The sequence below is a fragment of the Triturus cristatus genome, chromosome 10, assembly GCF_964204655.1.
Source record: "Triturus cristatus chromosome 10, aTriCri1.1, whole genome shotgun sequence".
Taxonomy (NCBI): domain Eukaryota; kingdom Metazoa; phylum Chordata; class Amphibia; order Caudata; family Salamandridae; genus Triturus; species Triturus cristatus.
In genome coordinates, this window is record NC_140593.1 from 1,023,421,311 (window position 1) to 1,023,443,915 (window position 22,605).

The 22,605-nt window shown below is 43.9% G+C and overlaps 1 protein-coding gene across 2 annotated transcripts in view; it reads right to left on the minus strand.

Annotated features, from left to right (window-relative positions):
• POLR3E (RNA polymerase III subunit E) overlaps positions 1-22,605 on the minus strand; it is a 232,323-nt gene that overhangs the window by 26,067 nt on the left and 183,651 nt on the right. For both annotated transcript variants that reach the window (XM_085629041.1, XM_085629040.1), the window contains exons 16-18: positions 15,194-15,351; positions 11,929-11,993; positions 3,078-3,568 (exon numbers count right to left, since the gene is read on the minus strand). In XM_085629041.1, the coding sequence (XP_085485167.1) occupies positions 3,078-3,568; positions 11,929-11,993; positions 15,194-15,351 (714 nt within the window). The remainder of the gene's footprint in view (positions 1-3,077; positions 3,569-11,928; positions 11,994-15,193; positions 15,352-22,605) is intronic.

Sequence of the window (22,605 nt, forward strand, 5' to 3'; positions counted from 1 at the left end):
CAGCGCATGCGCGCTGCGTAGGCGAGACCTAAAAAAGGAAAGAAAATCACCGCACTCTGGGCATATCTGGCTCATTTCCCATTAATAAACCTGATGTTTTTATTTTAAGAAGAACCTACTATACGCATTTTCTCCTGTTTTTCAATAAGAAGAAATATCAAAATACGCAAAAATCTGAACGTTTGGAAAAGTCAACATCCTAATGAATCCCCTATAAAGTTGGCTGAAGCAAGTGATTTTTGAGCAGGCAAAAGAGTGGCCATCAGTTCTGCTCTACATCAGTCTGGAAGAATGTTTTGCTCTCACAGGCGGTATTCAATATACTTTGCATGGGTGATTATAAACAGCCAGGCACAGAGGCAAACACAAAGAAGGCTGTTGAAGCTTTCCTTTTAGGGTTTCAGAATTGTGCCCTAATCCATCATACCTTCTGTAGCAGTCTGTATGGTAACCACACCAGATTGCACACCAATGTAAGAGGCAGTGTACCCATGCTGTCCTGCGATAGTTTACACACACTGGCACCTCTCTATCACCTCCGCACGTTTGCCATGTACTCTTTGTTCAGAGGCATGACAGTGCCTCTTGTGATCACGAGGGGCTCAAGGTGGTAATGTGCCATGGCCTGGGAAAGCTCAAACATGAAAAGTACATGTGGTGTCGTTCAACATGCTAAAACAGTATTAAGTCTGTGAAAAGCTACAGTGAAGGTGAAAATCAGCCCAAGAAAGAAGTGCTGTACCATGCTTAAAAACACATTAAAAGTGAACAGCACTGCTGAGCAATGCTTGTATGAAAGAACCATGCATTCTATTACCACGCAAGCCTTATCAACGCGAGCTTTACAGCACATGCATCTTTACCACGCAAACGTTTACAACGCCTGTGGCTTTTCCACGAAAATGAAAGTATTTTGCAGGCAAGTCTAAAGTCCAATATATATATATATATATATATATATATATATATATATATATATATATATATATATATATACACACACATACACACACACACACACACACACACACACACACACACACACACACACACACACATATATATATATATATCGCCTACTGGCGGTCGGCAGTAGGAAGTTATAGTTAGGACCATGTTTCCTTTGGAAAAGCATTATTTGACTTGCCTATATCTTTGGGGCCGTCACAGGGAAAACTGGCCCGAATACCTGCTTCAGTGTGCCCCCCTACTTTTTCTTTTACTGCGCACCCACTGACTGGCCCACTTTCATACTCACGCCCCATTCACACACCTACTCACAGACCCATTCCGAGACTCACTCACCCACTCATGCATCCACTCAGACACCCATGGACCCACTTACAGACTCATTCAGACACTCATGTTCAGACACTTACGGACCCACTCACAGACCCATTCTGATACTCACACAACCACTCAGACCCACTCAGTGTTTACACACCCCCCTGCCTACCTATAGAGCCACTCACACACCCACTCTCAAAGGTTACAGGTAACAGTTAGGACCTACATTACATTTTTTTTAAAATGTTGAAATTCAATTAAAAAAACGAAGGTTACAGGGACGTTATAGTTAGGAACTAGAATCAGTGATGTCACTAACCATGTCATTAGTGATGTAATAAGCACAGCATTGCAGGGGCATAAGTTATAGTTTTCTCAGGTAACTATAACTGCTGAATTTCAATAATTTTGTACGCTCTTCTGCTGGAAACCCTTATAATGAGGATTTCATGAATGGAGTTTTTACAAATTAACTCCCTTTTAATTGCTCCAAATAATATAGACAATATATTTTTACTTTTCGGTTTTATACAAACTTTGTTTCAGGCCTTAGTTTATGCATCTCCAACTGTAATGTGACTATACTTGCTTATTCTTACATCACTAGTAACTCTAGTAGAGTCCATGTCCGAGCTTGGACTTACTACTTAAATTAAGTTGCTAAAGGTCAGTTTGAAGAAATAGCTGGCCCTCAAGAAACCATGTATCCAGTTTAGTCCTCAGCTTTGTCATCCAAATATGAGACTTTCCTAATCATCAGGCTAATATTTGTAAAAATTAGCTTACAAAATTCGACACATCATATCACAAAACTTTGCCAAGACAACATGAAATTGGTAAATGATGTGCTGTACAAAACCATACAGCATAAGAGGTACATACTAAGAGATCACACCAACTAACAAACACAAATATTGATGTGCGGAAAACACCAACATTGGAATGGATGCTCATTAAGCAAATAACATGACTGGGAACAAATGATGAGCACAGGAACATACTACACACACAAACACATGTGCATACACACCACCAAAACGGGGCATTCCGAAAAAGCAGTAAAAACTCCACCTACTGAAATCACTGCAGGAGAATCCCTGCCTACATGGATTGTTTTTCACATGTCTAAAGGTTGAGTTAATAAAATGTATTCAATCAAATCAAGAACAAAAACTGGCCTCGTTGGGTATTATTAGGCAGGCTCTAATGTTTCTCCCAATTGTTGCATAAAACAAAAGATACATTTGGAGACACCACATTAAATTTAAATTGCTCAACGTATTGCAGAAATGCAGTAGAAGGCAATTCCTCCTCCTATACGAGACAGAGAAACCTTATCCTTCCCAAAAATGAAGGAAAAGTGAACTAGATGATAACCTTTCGAAAGGTGCAATTTGTTGTCAACTAATGAGAAATGGAGCATAGCTTGTGGTGCTCACAGACTTGCTGCTGAATCACACTTTAAATAAAGCATTTTCTGTTGGCACTGTTGAAAACAAGGCAAACCATTTCTGCGACAAAATATGGACAAATATATGGGTGAAGCTAAATCCCAGACACCAATCTGAGAAATGGTTGTAGAAGAAGCAGTTATGAAATGCAGGAGCCCTGATGAAATTCTTTTTGGTATAAATCAAACCATGTTCTAACATGCGAGAAATATTGTCTGCTTTCACTGTGCTCTCTCTATGTGCATCCAACTCATCACTGCAATTCCATAAAGACAATGATTTGCAGAAAAGCATAATCCAGCATATGTAATATAAGACAGACTGAAAATAAATACTTACAGGCACTAAAATCTGCTTACAGCCAATGTCCAAAACAGTTTGCTGCAACCGCTTGTCAGAAATTCCACTGAAGAGCTTGTGTCCTGGAGGTAGGCTGGCTAAGTGTAGATTAAATAACCGTTTAAGGTCACTTAAAGACAACACACAATGTTTCTTAAATGTTGTATTCACAAACTCTTTCAGTTCTTGTGAAACTGCATCAGTGTGTCCGCCAGTTAAATGGCCTTTCGACAAATCGTGCGAATTCTCATCTAAGTGCACTCCGTTGACCATCCCATTGTTTATAGAGTCCCCAGAAGCAGATGTGTCCATAGGCTCTTCGTCTTCACTCAGAGGCTCTTCCTTAATATCGATATCCGCCATCAAACCGGCATTTGCTTTACTCAAGTCTTTCTTTATTTGCAACTCCTTCTCCACCCGCCCACAGTTCTCATTTAATTTTGCTCTAGCGATGCTGATCCTATGTTCTCCTGAAATTACCAATGGCTGACCTAAAGGGACAAAACGCAAACAAATTAAATGGGTTTTTCTGTAATCGACCCAGTTTAGTAATATGTGTAAACAGATTATTCAAATGAAAGAGTGATGTGGTGAGGTGACTAGGTGTTTAACTATTATGAAACAAGTTGTTTGATGGGGTGCTAAGTGAGGTATGCAGTGCAGTCATTGAAGACTTAAACTTTCTGTAAAACTGCTTCACTTTGTCTACCTAAACACAAAATACCGTGGAGTAAAATTTGAAGATCCTCTTACTGTACCATTTAATTCATCTAGGGGTACCATTTAAACATATTGTGGTTACAAGTGGGCGATGAGTGGCATGATATTGATTCTACACTAGAATATTAGGTACTTAAATGGTTAGGAAGTAGGTGATATCCCAGGGGACTAGGAGTCTTCAAACACAAATTCCCTTTAACAACATTTTCATACTTTAGAGTACTTTTAACGAATGGAGCTTTCATCACTAGTTATGGAGTATTAAAACCATGGCTGGATAATGATCACCCAAAAGCTCCAGGAAGTGTGCATTAGAAAGTACGCAATTCCATAGAAAAGAACACTTCTGCTTTAATTGATTTTAACAGCACCTTAGTCAGCCATGAAGGTGGTGATCAACAGGGTGTTGCCCCTTGTTTGGCTTTGAAACACAATGAGAATGAGTACTTTGTATGATAACAAATTTCCAGCCTAATGGAAGGAACTGCCCTGGAATTAGGAGGATCACAAAATGGTGAATTTATTTACAGTTATGCAAAGCACTGCAGTGCCACTGTGCAGCTATTTCGGAACACCTGGACAACATGGTTCATCACCTTGAAGTAGTAGCGGTGAGCTCTGTTCTGTTGGTAAGCAAACCTGAAGGGTAATTATAGTTTAGCTGGATGCGAGGTACATTTTCCAACATTCAACTGCTTAACATTTTTCTTGTAAGTACAAAAAATGGGAGATGTTGCTATTTCCTTTTGGAAGCTTATATCCAGCCGAGCAGCCACATCAAATTTGGGTTTGCTGGTTAGTGATAAAGAGGAGAGGACTCCACATCGTAAATGTCTGAGTTGGAGGAATCAAGCAGAGGCATCTGTTACAACTTAAGGTGATGCTCAGGACCTATGATGGGACTTTGCCTCATTCTGGTGCCCAAGGAGGCGGGCAGGTTCCCTTTAATCCATGCATGTCTGGTTTGCCTCATCATTGGAAGACTACTGTCCTGGTCCCAACTTAACTAGGTGCCAAAGAAAACTGTGCAATGACTGACTTCTGGGTATTCTAAGCCCAGTTAGCATGCAACTGCTAACTCACCTTGTAGAGTGGACTAAATATGACCGTGATAGACCCATAACCCAGAGTGAGTTCAAGAGGAGATCCAGATTCCCTAATATTGATGACTCCGAATGGGCTGAAGTATTAAACCGGACTACTGTACTGCTGCCTTGTGCATTCATTGATTATGCAACAGCCATTGATAAGGTGATATACTACACTAGTTCTGAGCCTGGGGTGTTTCTTCTACCGTTTAATATCCCGGACCCATAAGCAGGGACTCTCAAGTGGGTACATTTAGGGGGCCAGCATTGTGTTCTTCAGATCCAGCACCCTTTAATATTCACATCTCAATTTTGAGGATGTACTGCTTTATAAACATGCTGGGAGTATGCGCTTATCAAGCCAAAAATACTCATATGTTAACGAGGAGATTGAGCTAAAAGAGCAGAAACATTCATTTGATTTGATTGTGGAATTGATATAGCCCACGATTGCCCAGGGGCGTCTAGGCGCTTTGCGGAGGAGATTGCCGGTTACAAAAAGGCCTGCAGATAAATGATTAAAGATAAGATTAGAGTGTCCAGTATTAAGAAAGTGGAGCAGAACTCAAATGTGGAAAAAGTACATATAAACATAATAAGCAACAAACATGTTTTGGGGCATTTTATTAGGCTGTTTTTGGGTAGGAAGTCAATTCTATTCCTAAAAGCATGTCGTAGCTAAGCTCTGCACGTTTGCCGCTTCGTCAGAACCTACCCCTCCACCTGGGTTTGCGCCGGCAGCCCACCACAGACACACAGGCGACCCAGGCTGCAGCTCCACCTGGTCTCCCCCTCGCCCCCTGCTCTCTGGTTCTCACTGTCCCCGTCCGGTTTTGGGGAATTCATTCTCATTGGGTAATTTTATTCATTCCTTTGCATTCCTGCTCGCTTTATTTTATTTTTGGCTCGTACTCCCGCCTTCCCGCCCCTGTGGCCCCTCCCCACCTCACAGCCCCTGCTCCCACCTCGAGTCCCGCCCCCCTTCCCTTCTTAATGGCGGCTGCTGAGGGGGAGCGTGTGTCATACCTTGACCCCGGTCCAGGTTCAATACACTGCCCTGCAGCTCCGCACGTTTGCCGCTTCGTCAGAACCCCCCCTCCACCTGGGTTCGCACCGGTAGCCCGCCGCAGACACACAGGCAACCCAGTCCCCTATTCCTTTGCATTCCTGCTTGCTTTATTATTTTTGTTATTCGTACTCCCGCCTTGCTGACCCTGCGGCCCCTCCCCCCTCCCAGCCCCCGCTCCCACCTCGAGTCCTGCCCCCATCCCCTTCTTAATGGCGGCCATGTGCAGCGGGTGCTCAGCTGGCGCGCCTAAGGCAGGCCCGTCTGTGACAGTCCGTGACCCGACCGCGGCCAGCGCCAGGAACCCTGGATCTCCGGAACCCCGCCGATACATCTCCGCCGCCCTCCATGCACTCAACCCCGAAAGACTCAACGGCTGCCACAGAGCCACACCGAACACCACCCAAGGACAGTTTTCCTGCAGACGCTGCAGACAATCCTTCACCATCGACTACGCCCCCAAGACCGCCGAAAACCCGCCGGACGCCCGCACCACCGGAGCCCTGACTTGCATCCTCCTCAACGTGCGCTCCCTACACAGACACGCCACAGAGATCTGGGACCTGTTCGACACCCTCTCACCAGACGTCGCCTTCGTCACCGAAACTTGGACCAACGCCAACTCTGGCCCAGACATCGCCACCGTCATCCCCGACAGATACAAGATCCAGAGAAGGGACCGCCCAGGAGGAGGACTCGCCATCGCCCACAAGACCTCCCTTCTTCACCTCCAACACGAGCGACCCCCACTCCAACACCGAACACCTCCACTTCCAGATCCAGACCAACCCTAAAGCCCACGCTACGGGGCACCCTCGCCTACAGACCCCCCCAGACCACGCACCAAGTCCGCAAACTCCATCACCAACCTCGTCGCACCCCACGCCATCGCTTCCACATACGACATTCTACTCGGAGACCTCAATTTCCACCTCGACAACCGCAGCGACCCCGACTCCATCACCCTCCTTGACAACCTCTCCAACTTCGGACTGAAGCAGCTCGTCACCACCCCCACGCAAAGAGCCGGACACACCCTCGACCCCATCTTCGCAGGAGGGACCAACATCCATTTCAGCCACACCTTGCAGCCCCCCTGGATCGACCACCACTGCGAACACTTCACATTCAACACATCCACCGGACCCAACCCACTCCCCGCGCCCGCCTCGAAGGAACTGGAGCAAGATCACAGAGGAGCACCTCAACACCACCCTCCTCCTAGACCCACCAGGGGCCACAACTGACACCAACTCCACAGCCAAAGAACTTGACCAATGGATCTCCAGCTGCGCCGACAAGCTCGCACCCCTCCGCCACCCCGGCAAACAATGTCCCCTGAAAGCAGCTTGGTTCAAAACCGATCTCCAAGCTTCCAGACGCTCCTGCAGACGCCTCGAGAAATCCTGGCGAAACCAGAAAACCACGAACACCTGAACAGCTACCAGAACGCCCTGAAGGAATACCACCAGCGTTTAAGGGAAACCAAGCAGACTTTCATCAGGAACAAAATCCACACCAATGCAACCAACGCTAAAGAACTCTTCAACGTCATACAACAGTCACCAAACCCGCCAGCGAAGCCACCAACGTCACACCATCGCAGGAACTCTGCAACAAACTCAGCTCCTACTTCCATCTGAAAATCAAGGCCCTTTACAACAACTTCAGCTAACAGACACAGGACACCACCCCACGCTACACCACCACCGACAAACAGCCAAGCATCACCACCTGGAACCCTGCCACCATCGAGCACACCACCGCGACGACCATGAAGAGCACACACTCAGGAGCCCCCACAGACCCCTGCCCACCACACATCTACCACCGGGCCGCCGCCATTGCACCGTACTAGGATGCAACAACAACGCCTCGTTCGAATCCGGCATCTTCCCCGACGACTGGAAGCGGACGGAGGTCAAACCTCTCCTCAAGAAGCCCAAGGCCAACCTGACAGGCCTGAAAAACTACCGGCCCATCTCTCTCCTCCCCTTCGCTGCCAAAGTCACAGAGAGACTCGTAAACACCCAGCTGACCGCCTTCATCGAAGAAACCTCCATCCTAGATGCCTCCCAGTCCGGGTTCCGCAGCAACCACAACACTGAGACGGCCCTCCTCGCTGCCACCGATGACCTCCTTATGCTACTAGACCAGGGGCACACCGCAGCCCTCATCCTACTTGACCTCTCTGCAGCCTTCAACACGGTCTCACATCACACCCTCCCAGCCAGACTACACGACGCAGGGATACAAGGAACCGCCCTCGCCTGGATCCGATCTTTTCTCTCCAGCAGAACCCAGAGGATCAGACTCCCTCCTTTCCTCTCCGAACCCACTCAGATCAACTGCGGGTTTCCCCAAGGATCATCGCTCAGCCCCACGCTCTTCAACATCTACATGGACCCCTTCACCGCCATCCTCAGACAATACAGGCTCAGCATAGTATCTTACCCAGACGACACGCAGCTCGTCCTCTCCCTCGCGAAGAACCCCGAAGACACCAGACTCTGTTTCCAAGAAGGAATGAGAAATGTAGCCGCCTGGATGAAAAGCAGCTGCCTGAAGCTCAATTCGGAGAAGACAGAGGTCCTAATCATCGGACCCTCCACCTCTGCCTGGGACGACACCTGGTGGCCCTCCGCCCTTGGGAGTCCGCCCACCCCTACAGACCACGCACGGAACATCGACATCATCCTCGACTCCTCCCTCACAATGACCCGCCAGATCAACTCCATCGCCTCCACCAGCTTCAACTGCCTCCGGATCCTCCGCAAGACCTTCAAATGGATACCCCCAGGATGCAGAAAAACAGTCACCCACGCCCTCATAACCAGCAGGTTGGACTACGGCAACACCCTCCACGCCGGAATCAACAGAACCCTCCTACACAGGCTATAGATTATCCAGAATGCCGCAGCCAGACTCGTCCTTGGAACCCTATGGCACGAACACATGACCCACCACCTACGCACCCTCCACTGGCTCCCCCTCGAGAAGAGAGTGACCTTCAAACTGCTCACCCACGCCTACAAATTCCTCCACAACATCGGACCCAAATAGCTCAACAAGAGAGTCACCTTCCACGTACCCAAGAGAGACCTTCGCTCCGCAGACCTCACCGAGCATCCGCAGAACCAGAGCAGGAGGAATAGCTTTCTCCTACGTCGCAGCCAGAGCCTGGAACCAGCTCCCAGTGAACATCAGAAGCAGCTCCCCCACCCTTCACACCTTCAAAAGGAGCCTCAAGGCCTGCCTCTTCAACTGAACTGGAGCAGCCCCTCCCCCCCAGCGCCTTGAGACCCTCACGGGTGAGTAGTGCGCTATATAAACCCCTGATTAATTGATTGACACCGGCAACAATTTATGATGCTCAAATCGAGTTAAAACTTTTAAAGGGAAATTATCATTATTTGGAAGCTTACCTTAGGGAAGATAAATTAAAACTTCGAGTGGCTCTCCTAATTTGCCAATGAGATATTATTGTGTTTGTTATGGACATTGTTTAACAACATCATAAATGCTAGAAATGGCAGGTTACTTGACCGCAAAGCAGATCAAAATTTGGTGCTGAAACAGCAAGAAGTGACTAAATACACGATTCACTTTTGTTCGGATGCCAAAACTGTATATAATCAAATTAATTAGTATTGGGGTATTCAAAGGAAAAGTGCACATTCCTGGTTTATAAACGAAGAGTCTGCAACTATCATTTACATGGCAGATACAATTCTCGCTACTTAGTAAGATCAGGAGTTATCTCATGAACTTCTGGGATTATGGCATGACTTGGATTTAGGACAGTTTGGATAAAATCAAATGCCAGTTTTGGATGCAGAGGGTGCATTGGTATGGCTACAAAAAAAACATTTGCAGATATTTGTCAAGTTGCCTTAGAAACACTCCTGCACACTTGACGTGAATGTCCTATGTAGGACAGAGAATTGTGCATTTAATTTTTCATCCTTTTGTTCCACAAGAAACAAAAAGAAAAACGCAAATATTATCAGTCTATCACTAAATGTATATTGTTTGAAAAATCAAAACGTACGCTTCCACGGTAAGGGACAGCAAAATGAAAAAGGCACCCAAAAAACGTATAAAAAGCCAGCAACTAGACTGGAACCGTTGGTGACGCACCTATAGGGGGAAATACCTGTGCACATGAATGGTGGGGTGAAGGGGCACACCCAAGGGAGCATCACAGAGAGAAGGCTTTTCCGATTTTGCCAGCAATAAAGGCATTTAACTCTTTACAAAATGTCATAGAAACATAGCCCGTCCAGATTTTCTGTACTTTAAAAATATTTCTACATATGTAAACATTTAAATTGATTATTTGATCTCTATCCTAGAGCGAAACCACCACAAAAACACTTCCAATGGACAATCTAAGCCAGCAGAAGATCCTGTGTAATGTACATTATTTTAATAAACTCCGATCAAAAGTATGGCTAAATGGTTTAGGCTAAAATAAATGTAGCATTAACTTCAGTGGGGTTAAGATGAGAATGATTCCTTCGATGGCTTACTTTGTCACTTAGAGACCTTATGAATAGCTCATTGGCTTCCTAGCATCAGCACTGCTAATCCCTCGATCCCTCGCTAGCTAATACTCAGCTTAGGGAACATCTTAGCTTGAATTGTACATCAATGCACACATGCAAGTCTTCTAAGTCATGTACTACTGAGGGATCACCAAACCGTCTACAATATAATTTTTAAACAAATCTTTTTTAAAAAATATATATGTATTGCGGACAACCAGTGCATATGGTTTCCCCAACAAGTCCGAAAAATTAAAATATATTTTGTTTATATTAAAAGCACAATTGGATCTCCCGATACTCCAAATTTGAAAAAGAAAATTAATTAGAACAAATTTTGCCCACGGATATCTAGTACTCACTTTTTCACTTAGTTAAAACAGTCTGATTTTATCAAAATACGTCTGTTTTACATCAGAATATGTATAGTCTTTCACTAGAGTACACATAAGCAGTGAGAGAAAGTGACCTAGACCAAGTTAACAGTGCGACACACAATCCAGGTTTTACACACCTGGCCTTCTAATATGAAAGCAAACGAGGGAACAATGATGAACTACGTGTTTTTTAAATGATTTAGATTTTTAGGGGTGCTCAAATGTTACCTTATTGAATTATTTCCAAGCACAAGCAAGTACACTTTTTAAAAAGTTTGTCAAATGCACAATATGGCAATCTAAGACCACCAATCTTTGGATACTGAACTTCCAGATGGAAATGCTTGCGAATACACATTTATAAGTAATTGTTGAGGTGCAGATTGTGCCAAATACGCCACTTGATAGAAAATGTTTGCGCAACCAAAGAAGTTTCCATCAAAACCAATCCTCTGGTTAGTTATTAGCCTGGTAGGGTCAGCAATGGCAAATAATTGTATATTAAATGCATGCAGGAGTATCCGCATGGATCCCGAGGTTTATGATGGTCCCATTTATGACACCTTCTTCCAACGGAGTGGCCCATCCGCAGCCGACAGACCAAAGATCTGGACTGGAGCCTAGACATTCCTAGGTTCTACACAAGCAGTGCACCAAGGGCGCGCCCACAGGAAGCCCTAACTGGAACCGCTCACATGAAACCCATATGTGAGCACAACCAGGCACCTTTTTTGCGTTCTTCTTTTTCTCTAGATCTGCTTTATAAAAACGTCACTGTTTTCAGAGTCTCTCGAGCTACATATTAGCACCTGTCACCCCACACAAGCTGATTTTAGTTTTCACTGTAACACAACTCTACTAATACAGCACCTCATCCAGCCCAACTTTCCACTTCCATCTCCTTATTTAGTCCAAGGCCAATTCGAAGTGCCAGTAAATGTTCTGTTACCAAGAAAGTTTGTTGGTGCATTAGTATGTAATACGATCCATTCATTTACAGGACAAACGCGCACTTCTGTTTATATTTAATACACAATCACAATTTGGATTTACCGGATTCTCTGTCTTGTTTCTTTGGCGTCATATCTTCCTTTGATAAATTAAATACTTTTTCCAACCTAAAATAAAAAAAAGAATATTTAAAAACACTACGTTTTGTTGTCCGTTAAAGAGTAAACGTAGATACAGATAAACATTCAGGGAACTTTTAAAATAAAATAGTATGTTTTATAACTATACCTGTAAATTGATGGAGAGCAGACATACTAGATTGTAGTGCTTTCTTAAACTTCTGGGTTAAAACATGAGGCGCAGGATGGGGATTTCTCACTTGTCATTGCTTCAGTTTTGTTGCTGAATGGCATGCTCATACCTCAGACAGACGGGCCTTGTACCAGACTCTGTTCAAACAACTGTAGAACTATAATGTATGGGGAACAATGAAAGCCGTCTTCCAATTACCATATGGCACCAGAAAATCTTGGATATGCTTTACCATATTCCCTTTGCAGGATTGGGTCTGCACCATTTTATTTATAAAAAATTAGAATCTAGGGTAGGAGGGACTAAAGAATAAGCCTGTATCCATAACGATTTCTAATAGCTGCTTGAAAAACTTAGGAATCAATGCTGGAAATGGTGTCGAACCATTAATATTCACATGAGTGTACGCAAAACAATCTTTTCTACATTTCTGAATCAACCATTGCATCGTTCACTACATACTCAATACATTCATCTGGGGAGGTGTCCTCCTTCGTGTGGCCCATACCAAATGTTGTAAATCAGCCCATTATTGTGGTATCGCAATGATTAACATAGCCCCATAATACAGGGCATCCCATCTTTCAATCATTAACAGAGTATATTGTCCAGCAGATGACCCTGCATATGAATTACAGCGTTGGCTTAGGATGGGCACAAAGCACCCTACATTACCTGTTTGGGGGAAAGCCGCCCAGTGAAATTCTCCCTACCATTGCAACAGCACTGAAAATCTGGAAATCATCTCTTGAGCAACTTGGATGGGCAAATAAGCTTACGGACAGACTCCACTGTGGTATGGCATCCGCTTGCCCCCGATATCTGCACTGAAAGATTTGGAGGGCTTGGGCACCTTTGGTATTTCCTTCATAGGCCATTCTGTTAGGTTGGATGGTCTTGGATATTTTTAAGAACTTCAAACTGAATTAGTCCTTAAACACTCAATTTCTGAGATACTTAGCCTATTTATTGCCTTCAGGCCCGACTCCCCTGATGTTGCAGAATTAGCTGAATTCCCTCCACGAGAAACTAAACTGACAATGTTCCAACTATTTCTAAGTCTCTATCATCTTTAAAACAATTATTAATAAGCGGATTACTTTCCCGGTAAAAACAATCAAATGGGAAATAAACTTGGCTCCGCTTGAAGACTTTGAATGGTCGGCCCCAGAAGAATCGGTGATTTCAGGGAGGTTTAGATTGATATAGTCACACACACACACAGTCACACACACACAGTCACACACACACAGTCACACACACACACACAGAGACCATGGATGGTAAACAGGAGTGACAGTCCTACCCATCTTAATTGTCACACATAGGAATAAGATTTCCTCCACACATGGAGTTGCAGTATGCCTCGATCATTCTGGGATGATATTTTAAGCACACTAAGAGTCAAGCTGAGCTGACAAAAAGACGACAACGACTTTACTAATGTGGAAAAAAACATACTAGATCTGCAATGGTGATTGGAAAACATGACATTGCTAGGATGTGGAGGCAATCACCTCCTCCCTTAGGGTCATGCAGGAGAAGTATGGATATTTGCTGCACAGTGGAAAATCCTGTCTATGAGGCTGTCCAGGAAACACTGGGTCTGTGTGGGGTGGATGGCTGCGATACAGAGACAAAATCGGATTGGCAATTGTGTATACTATTCTTTTATGCCTCATACCATAATATAGATTTTTCTCCTTTTAATGGACAACATTATATTGTTGGATTAAACTGCAGATCTATTTGCAATAACAAGGATGCGATGTATACACAGTTCAAAAAAATATTCACAAGAGTGAAAAGACCTCCATGGAGCTCCGTCCAATTATCATGGATCGATATCCTAAATATGCTGCTGTGGCAGCATACCCTCATTTGGAATGGGTTTCCGGACTACGAAAAAAATTATGATGGAATTTCTCATAATGTACACCAGCTTAATCTACAATGGTGTGCAATGTTCACAGAAAGGTTTTTTTCTACTAACAGAGCAAAAGCGAAAAAGCAGTTAGATTTTCTTTAAGCCATTGTCTTAATGGGATAACAAAAAGCACACTCTTACCATTCGGATGTGGTAGGGCTTACCCCAGTGAAGATGAAGGACTACTAGCTAAATTATTGAGCTATTAATGGGGGGAGATAAAATAGCTCCATGCAAGACTCTTGGTTGGGTTTTAAAAAGCATATGCCTATATAAAACAAGTGCACGTCTGTTCAATAAAATAACTTAGACAAAATGACATTAGATTCCAAGTGGGATGACTTCTGTGCAGACAGTGAAAACAAGAGACTGAATCCTGAAAAAAGGTTAACCTAGTCTTGTTTGTCTGTACACATTATTGGTTAATCGAGTGAACCATGACAAAGGAATATTGAAGATCATTTTTGGAATGATAGAACAGATAATGGGATCTGAAGGCTTAACACCACTGGATACAAAGTGAAAAATCTTGGCTATGAAGAATACGTAAGGTCATGGTAGTGCAGGCTCACCTTGAGGCACCTCTACAGAGTCAATGTCAGATACAGGCTTTCTTTAACATATTTCTCAAAACTGGAGCAAGGGCATAATTTTGCTTTCTCCTTTTCTTGACAGGTTTTTGTCTATAATCTGGCAGAGGATAGAGTGTTTTAAACTGCTCAATGTGGTTTATACATGATGATCCTATTCTCCTGCTTGTTGAAATTCTAGACAGTTTTAAAGTGCTGTTAATAAGAAGCACAAAGCCCTAATGCCTGGCACAAAATGCATTTAAGTGATTTGAAAAAGTACTGTGCAACATTATCCCACCAAATTAACAGTTCGGAAATCCTTGTCCAATGATGGTATACTTTAAAACATAAAATCAAATGTGAATAAATAGTTTTAAGAATATAAATAAAAAATACTAGAAACAAATTAAACAACAATATGCTAATAATCTTATGCAGCAAATTCTAATTTTGAATGGCTTTCTTAGTAAGATAGATGCTGCCATTAACTGGCCCACCAAAGTGTGTTGGCCAAAGAGTACACTGCCCACCCCATTAATAATGTAAATACATTTACTTGGCTTGTATGCCCATCCAAAGCATTTGCTGCCTCTGAACCACGTCTGGATGCTTCTTTACAAAGTCCTCATCATAAGGAAGCAGGAATTCCCAGCCTTGGTTGATTCTCACAACAGCCATATGATCTAAAAACTCTTTCACGTCTTCTTGGCAAAGCTGAAAGAGAAACAACAAAAGAAAAAAAAAAAAACACAAGAGAAACTGTATTAGCAATACACGCACAATTTGTATTGAAGACATACATGTGGAATTTGATAATATTTTATGGATTTATTTAAACAAAAATATAAGCATCACAGCAGGAAAAGCAGTACAATATACCATAGACCTGCCTTGTAATAAAGAAAACAGTACACCGTAGAGGTGAACTTGTACTTCACATGGTTTAATTTAACAGGAAGGTAAGCCATTTTCCACAGTATATTCTGTAGCAACGCTGTTTAGATAAGGCGGTGCGGAAGGGGTATTCACAAAATATAGGAAGGGAGGCCATAGGGTGCATGAACACAACTAGACTGCCAATACTGGAAGGCTGACACTATATCACAGGTGAAAATAACAGTACTTGCAGAATTACGTGGCAAGAGTGAGCAAATCTGATTTCAGTGATGCCCATGTGGGTCTAGGTCTACATGCAGTTGGCAGGAGCTCTGCGTAGGGTTCAAGTTGTGCACTGCCATTTGTGTGAGATTCAAAACAAGTCTTAAATTTTGGAGCGCTACTACAACCCAAACGGCACGCCACCACTCTCTTGGCCAGCAGTACTGCCAAAGCAGTAAATATTTTAGGAGTACTTGGGATCTTCCCAATACAACTAAGCAATACAATTATGGGGTCCACTCACATTGGACAGGGCAGAAAGGACATTCACTGGGCTACATGACCAGGTCAGGTGCAAGAAGTTTGCCTCTGGACCATCACATTTGATGTAACTTGAGTCGCTCTATGGTGAAATCTCAATAAGTTCATAAGCTCTAGGAAAATATTCAAGTGGATTATGCAAAGTCTATTGCTTGGGAACAGCAGGCTGGTCTGTGTTCAAAAAACCTCATCCAACAACAGGCCCCCTGTATCTGTGAGGGAGACTTCAGTTGTGTCTGCAGATAGATCAACGCTTCCAGGCCCAGTGGCACAATTCATCCACCTCCAACAGTGGGCAGTTCACACTCAAGTGACCGACACGTGGCAATCGTTGAGCCCAAGGCTAAATAATTCTCCTACTATTTGGGGCTTCACGCCCTATATACTACGACTGATCTTTTTGGCTCCAATATGTTAGGGGCACATGTTTAGGGTATTAAATATCAAGGATGCATGCTGTTGGATCATAATCCTCTGAAAACGACCCTGAATTGGGGAAGATGGAGGACTGCTACACCGATATGGCACCTTCTAATAGAGTCACTCAGTTTTATACAGACATAGGTGATCAAATTGATCATTATTTTAAAGAGAATGAAAGAATGGCTTCAGTCATCTTGATTGAATGGGATGTCTTTAAGGCGGTCATAAGGCGTCACTGCATTAAGATAGCATTTGGGGTCAAGCACATATTGCTTAACAACTAGGGCGCTCGACTTCGGACCTGGGGTACTGGGTTCGAGTCTCGGTAAGGACGCTGAACATCCTGTGATTCTGGGCAAAACACTTAATCTCCCCATGCCTAACAAAGAATGAATGTGTGTCCGAATGTAACGTAACTGGTGCTATGTAAAGCGCTCTGATACCTGATTGGATTCGGGTCAAGTTCGCGCTATATAAAACTCTGCAAAAAAAAAAAAACTTCCTCTAGTAAGAGGATAATAGTAAAGAGGTGGAAAACAGAAACACAAGATGATACTGTCGAACCTCAGTTGGCGCACCTATGAACCAAATACAAAGTGGCATTTCATATGCTCTGGAGCCCAAATCATAGTGTACGCATGGCCCATCAACACGCCGATGGAACAAAGCGGGTAGGATGCTGGCCTGGCTCCAGCTTGCAGATGACTCCGGGACCTCAATTAGGGCTATACACTCACATGATGAGATTGCAGATTCCCAATCAGACATAAATGTAACAAACGGTACAACAGGCGTCACTACAAGGCCCCCTTTGGGCGACCACTAGCAGACCTGGGCGCCTACTTAACTGGTAACAGATAACCCCTATCAAGCCTCTGCAAAGCACAGACCTAGAGGCTACCCCTGCTCCTCCAAGAGATACAGGCGGACCTTAAACAAATTGCACGGAGCAAAGCACCAGGAACAGATGGGATACCAGTTGAGTTTTACACTGCCAATGAGTCAGGCTGGCACCATGGCTATTGTGCACGTATGAGACGGCAAGAGAACAGGGGTCCCTGCCAGCATCCATATATGAAGCACAGATGAGACCTCCAGAAACACAATAGAGACCTCCTGAGCATTGGTTCCTATAGACTCTTATCCCTTCTGAATCTTGACTACAAAGTCCTGGGGAAGGTGCTGGCGATTCGCCTCCGATAGTACAGACTATTGTGGATCTGTAATTAAACGGGTTCATTCTGGGCAGGAGCACTTTCCTGAATTTACACAGACCCATTAGGCCTATGAACTGGGTCGAGCGCAGGAGCACTGGGGCATGGGTCATGTTAGACCTGTCAGCCTAAGGGCGGTCTTTCCCTAAACGTTCTGCATTCCTTCCCCATTTTGCTGGCCTTAAGACTCTGCACACTTTACCACTACTTACCAGTGCTAAAGTGCATGTGCTCACTCCTTGAAACATAACTAAATTAAATCTGCCAATTCGGCATAAGCCAATGTTACCTTAAGACCCTAGTAAAGGGGTACTACATGTACCCAGGACCTGTAAATTAAATGCTACTAGTGGGCCTGCCGCACTGATTGGAACACCCACTTAAGTAGCCCTTTAAACAGGCCTCATGCCTGCCACTGCAGCCTGTGTATGCAGTTTTAAGCCGCCTTTTCAACCGGTCAAAATAAAATGTTTGCCAGGTCCAAATCTTCCTTTTTAATACATATAGGACACCCCTGGGTTAGGCCCTGGACAGCACAGAGAACAAGGTGCAGTGTATTTAAAAAGTAGGACATATAATTTTAAGCTTCATTTGTCCTAGTAGTAAAACAACTCTTACATTTGGTTTCCACTACGGCAAGGCCTACCTCTCCCACAGGGAGACATTGGAGGTACCCTATTACATCTTCTACTAAGTGATAATTGCCAAATAGAAGCAGGTAACTGTTTCATGTTTGGGGTCTTTGGAACTGTAATAAAAAATCCTCTCTCATGGTGAAGCTAGATTTTAAATTACACATTTTGAAAATGCCACTTTTAGAAAGTTATCCCTCTGGGTTTCATTCAACAATTAACAATAGCAATCTATTAATATCTGACAAATTCGATCATTAATGCAAAATACCTGACAATAATGAGCGTAAACCAAGGTGATATGCTACATTCCTTTATGTATAAAAATCTTCAAAAAGGCAAAATATTTACAATTAAGACAGTACAAAAGAATCTACAAAAATGGCAACAATGGTGCTCTGTGAAGTAAAGTGATCACACAGTGCAAGTGGGTGCAAAAGTGAAAAAGACAAAAAAAGGTGATCATGAAAAGACAACAGACAATGACATGGTCTATTTGAAGGGCTAATACAATGAAGGTTCAAACATGATTAAAGAAAAGTCCATCAACTTCTTAATTCCTCCTAAAATACCACTGTAATTAATAGGCAATGTCTTTATGTCCTGAACTGTCGACAGCATTTCGACCCATCAAGTGATTAAGGAGTCATCATCAGGACAACAAAAGGAATTTCAGAGAAAGAGTAAATCCCAGGTACTTTGGAGGGAGATTCGTAATGGAGCCCAACACGGTCCAAGTACATCGTTAGTTGTTGAGGTGCTTGCAGATTATCACCAGGAGTGTTACCAACTATAGGATCAATCAGTAGAAATTGTACAGTTCTATAAAAGTTGCAGCCACAGTGATCTTAAACCATCCCTGTAGAAGGATAAATCACATTGTAGCAGGTCACCAAGAAATTCACAAGCGTGGGGCAAAAGCAAACTTTGAAGACTGCCATGGAGCAGGAGAGAACGAATCTCAATGCGCGTGTGACTTACGCAACAATAAGTCAAAGGGAATTTAGTCTTCCTACAGGAGAGCAATATTAGTTTGGTACCTATCGAGGCATGACAGTACCAGATGTATTTTACATGGATTAATGAGTTTCCAAACATTCCAAGTCATGAATGATAGCAAGAAGCTAGTCATGGGCTTGCCCGGCAATGGCGTGTGCCAAACAAGTTATGAATCATGAACATGGATGGCGATTTCCTGTCAACTGGCATATTCCAAGGCATGAACATGTGCAATGACCTGCCTGTGCAGAAATCTAACGCCACAATTGCCAATGTCCCCCCACCACATTGGCAGCCCAATTCCGAAAAGACATGCATCCCAACTTCCCTCAAGTTTAATCTGATTCACCCCCATCCAGGAAACTGCAGGCGTACAGACGAGTTTAACAGAAAATCTCTAAAGGGGGTATAACAAGAGGTCTGCCTCTTCCCCGCTCTAGTTGGTCAAAGGGGATCAGAGGTAAACTATTAAGAACTTTCCATCATATCAAACATATACTGAAACAGAATTCTTTCCGGAGTTAAAAGGAGGGCAAGGCTGGTCAGTTGATTGGAAGTTGTTTTAAGCAAAAGTGTAGCCTCTGGTGCCCCAACACTGGGGCATCCAGGCCAGCAAAAAACAGAAAAAGCCAAGAGCCACCAGGTACGAGAAACCCAGGTGTTGATCAGAGAATGGCATTAAAAATTAGTCCTGGTCACTGTGTCTCGAAGAGGCGAGTCAAGAGCTGTTGTTTGCACAGTTGAGGGCTAGTCTCTGCCAGCTCCCAAAGTCACTATGATGCCGTTGTGAGGTTTGGAAAATGTGCCTTTTACAATGGTGGGTAATCCTCAAATTGGCTTAGAGTACGGCATACTGTATACACTCCGTAAACAGCAGTTTTGTTCAATCTGGACAAATTTTTAATCACCACCTGCACCACTAGCAAGAAATCTGGAAATAGAAGAAATTGTCACTGAATTGCACTTCTTACTTGCTACGTTTAGGGCAGTGTCCCTGTCTGGAAAATTAAGATTTACTATTATGGGCGGGTTTGGGGTACCCAGGAAAGGGAAGAGAGTGTCACAAGGAAAGTGATCTGTGAGCCCTCTCTACCACCAGAAGGCACAAGAAAACCTACGAACAGAGCTAACATCATGCTTTCTGCAGTCTTCAAGCCTGCCTCTAGCGGTCTCTGGGGTGCCCAAAATGTGAATACTGTCCCACCTGGACTGCACATCAAGGTCCTCATTCTTAGCGACAATATAATTGAGAACCTGCTTCATATTTGAGAACATTTCACCCATTCTATTCAGGTTATCTTTTGTATAAGATACTTGCTGTTCCACAGCCCCCAGTCTGCCATTGTGCTTTTCCAATCTGTTATAGAATCCAGTCTGTGTCTGAATGTGTTAATCTTAGTCTTCGTGGCAAAATAGACAAGACATTCTTGCATTGCTCTCAAAAAGGACTCCATGCTGGCATCATTCATTACCTGTTCTTCATTTGGAGGAAGTAAGATATATCACATTCCCAGCATCGCCACCTGCCATCCTCGACACACTGCAAGTTTCAAACTGTGTTTTAGGTTGCTTGGCATCTTCTTTGCCCACGATAAGAATTTTAAATTAGGCGCCATATAGACCAGGGCCTTGGGTGGAAATAGTGCACTCACCCTTAACTCCTACGGGGGAACTTGCCCCAGTTCTACAACCAGTAGATGTTGTCGATAGGGAATGATATAAAATGTGCGTTTACAGGATGCAGTGCCTAAGCTAAGGGTGATGCACTCAGACACCATACTATTCTGTGATTTACAGCGAGCAATCGGCATATCCAGTGAAGCAGGCATTCAGTATGAAATGAGGTGCATGTTTGCTAACATGCAAGGCAGCATGGTGGGTCCTGCCTTTCCCTCTCTTTACTACAATCCAGGGTGCCAAGAGCAAACCATGACCACACAGGGCAGGGACTGGGCCATCGTACGATTAATACCATATCACACCATCAATCCCCAAGTGGCAGCTGTACCTCTCACCACACATTTCTATATTTTAGGTGGCTTGGGGTCCGGGCTTTAGATCTTTCTTTCACTGCTAAACCGCTCACACAGCCCAGGCGTGGCAGTGGTGAGCAGCCCAATCCTTGTGCAGCCTGGCTTCAATACAAGTATGCTAAACCACTGGGTCTCCAGTCCCTCCCCCACAGCATCATCCCCGTTCAGGCTAGGGAATTAACATGGCTAGCCACACAGTCCAGACTGGCACACCCAGGTAGAACAGCTGGTCCGTCACACTAAAGTCTGTGGTGCACAGGTGAACACCGTGAGATACATACTTTGCTTGTTCCTCTCACCCCCGCTCAGTTGCCGTTGCCCCCCCCCCATACCTGTCCATGCGCCTTCCGCACACATCAAATCAGTTTCCAGCTGCAGATCATGCCCCCTTACCAGGTCCATGCTACTTTGCGCCAGCAAGAGAGATGCAGTTGTGGCCGCCAATTTAACCAACGAGCAGCCGAGTAGAAAGACCAGTAATTTAAGCACTTCTCAGCTCTCTTGCACAGTTTTCTGCACAACAACTGTTGCCAAACAATGGCAAGGGCTAAATTGGGACTGTAGCTGAGGTAAAGCAAAACGGTTCAGGATGGATTCTCACAGACGGTTACTTCTGAGGCAAAAGCCTCAATGAAGAGTGGCAATTTTGCTGGTGGGCTCTCTAGTGCCCACCAGAAAACAAAATTTTCTACTGTAAATTCTACATTCTTGAAAATATTTTGCCCTTAAAGTGTTGCAGAATTGCTATCATCACAAACCTCTCAAGATAGTCACTACCAAACAAAACAGTGTAGTTGTCAACAAAGCACTGGAAAATCAAGTCACTTTTGTGCAATGTAACTGCGTGGAAGAATTAAAAGTGCATCATTTTCTTACAGATTAAACGCAGACCTACCTTCTGTTTTTTCACAATTTTCAATTTCCCAGAACTATTTAAACTAGATTGAAATTTTCCTCATACAAACATACCCCATAATGGACTTCAGTTGTGGATTATGCACTCACAGCTATAGCAGTGCATGCTACATAGTCACTTCTCAAACTGATAGAGGCCATGCATGAATTGCCTATTGGATTGCATCAGAGGTACCAGATGTGAGCAAAAAGACCAGACAACATTAGAAACACTAATGAAGTGAGCGTGGCAGGGTCAAATTGTGTTCAAGGTTGTTGAGCTAATTAGCATACCAATAATTCTCCTAGAGCTCTAAAGGATAAAGAAAAACGGCCACCCCACGTTTTAAAATT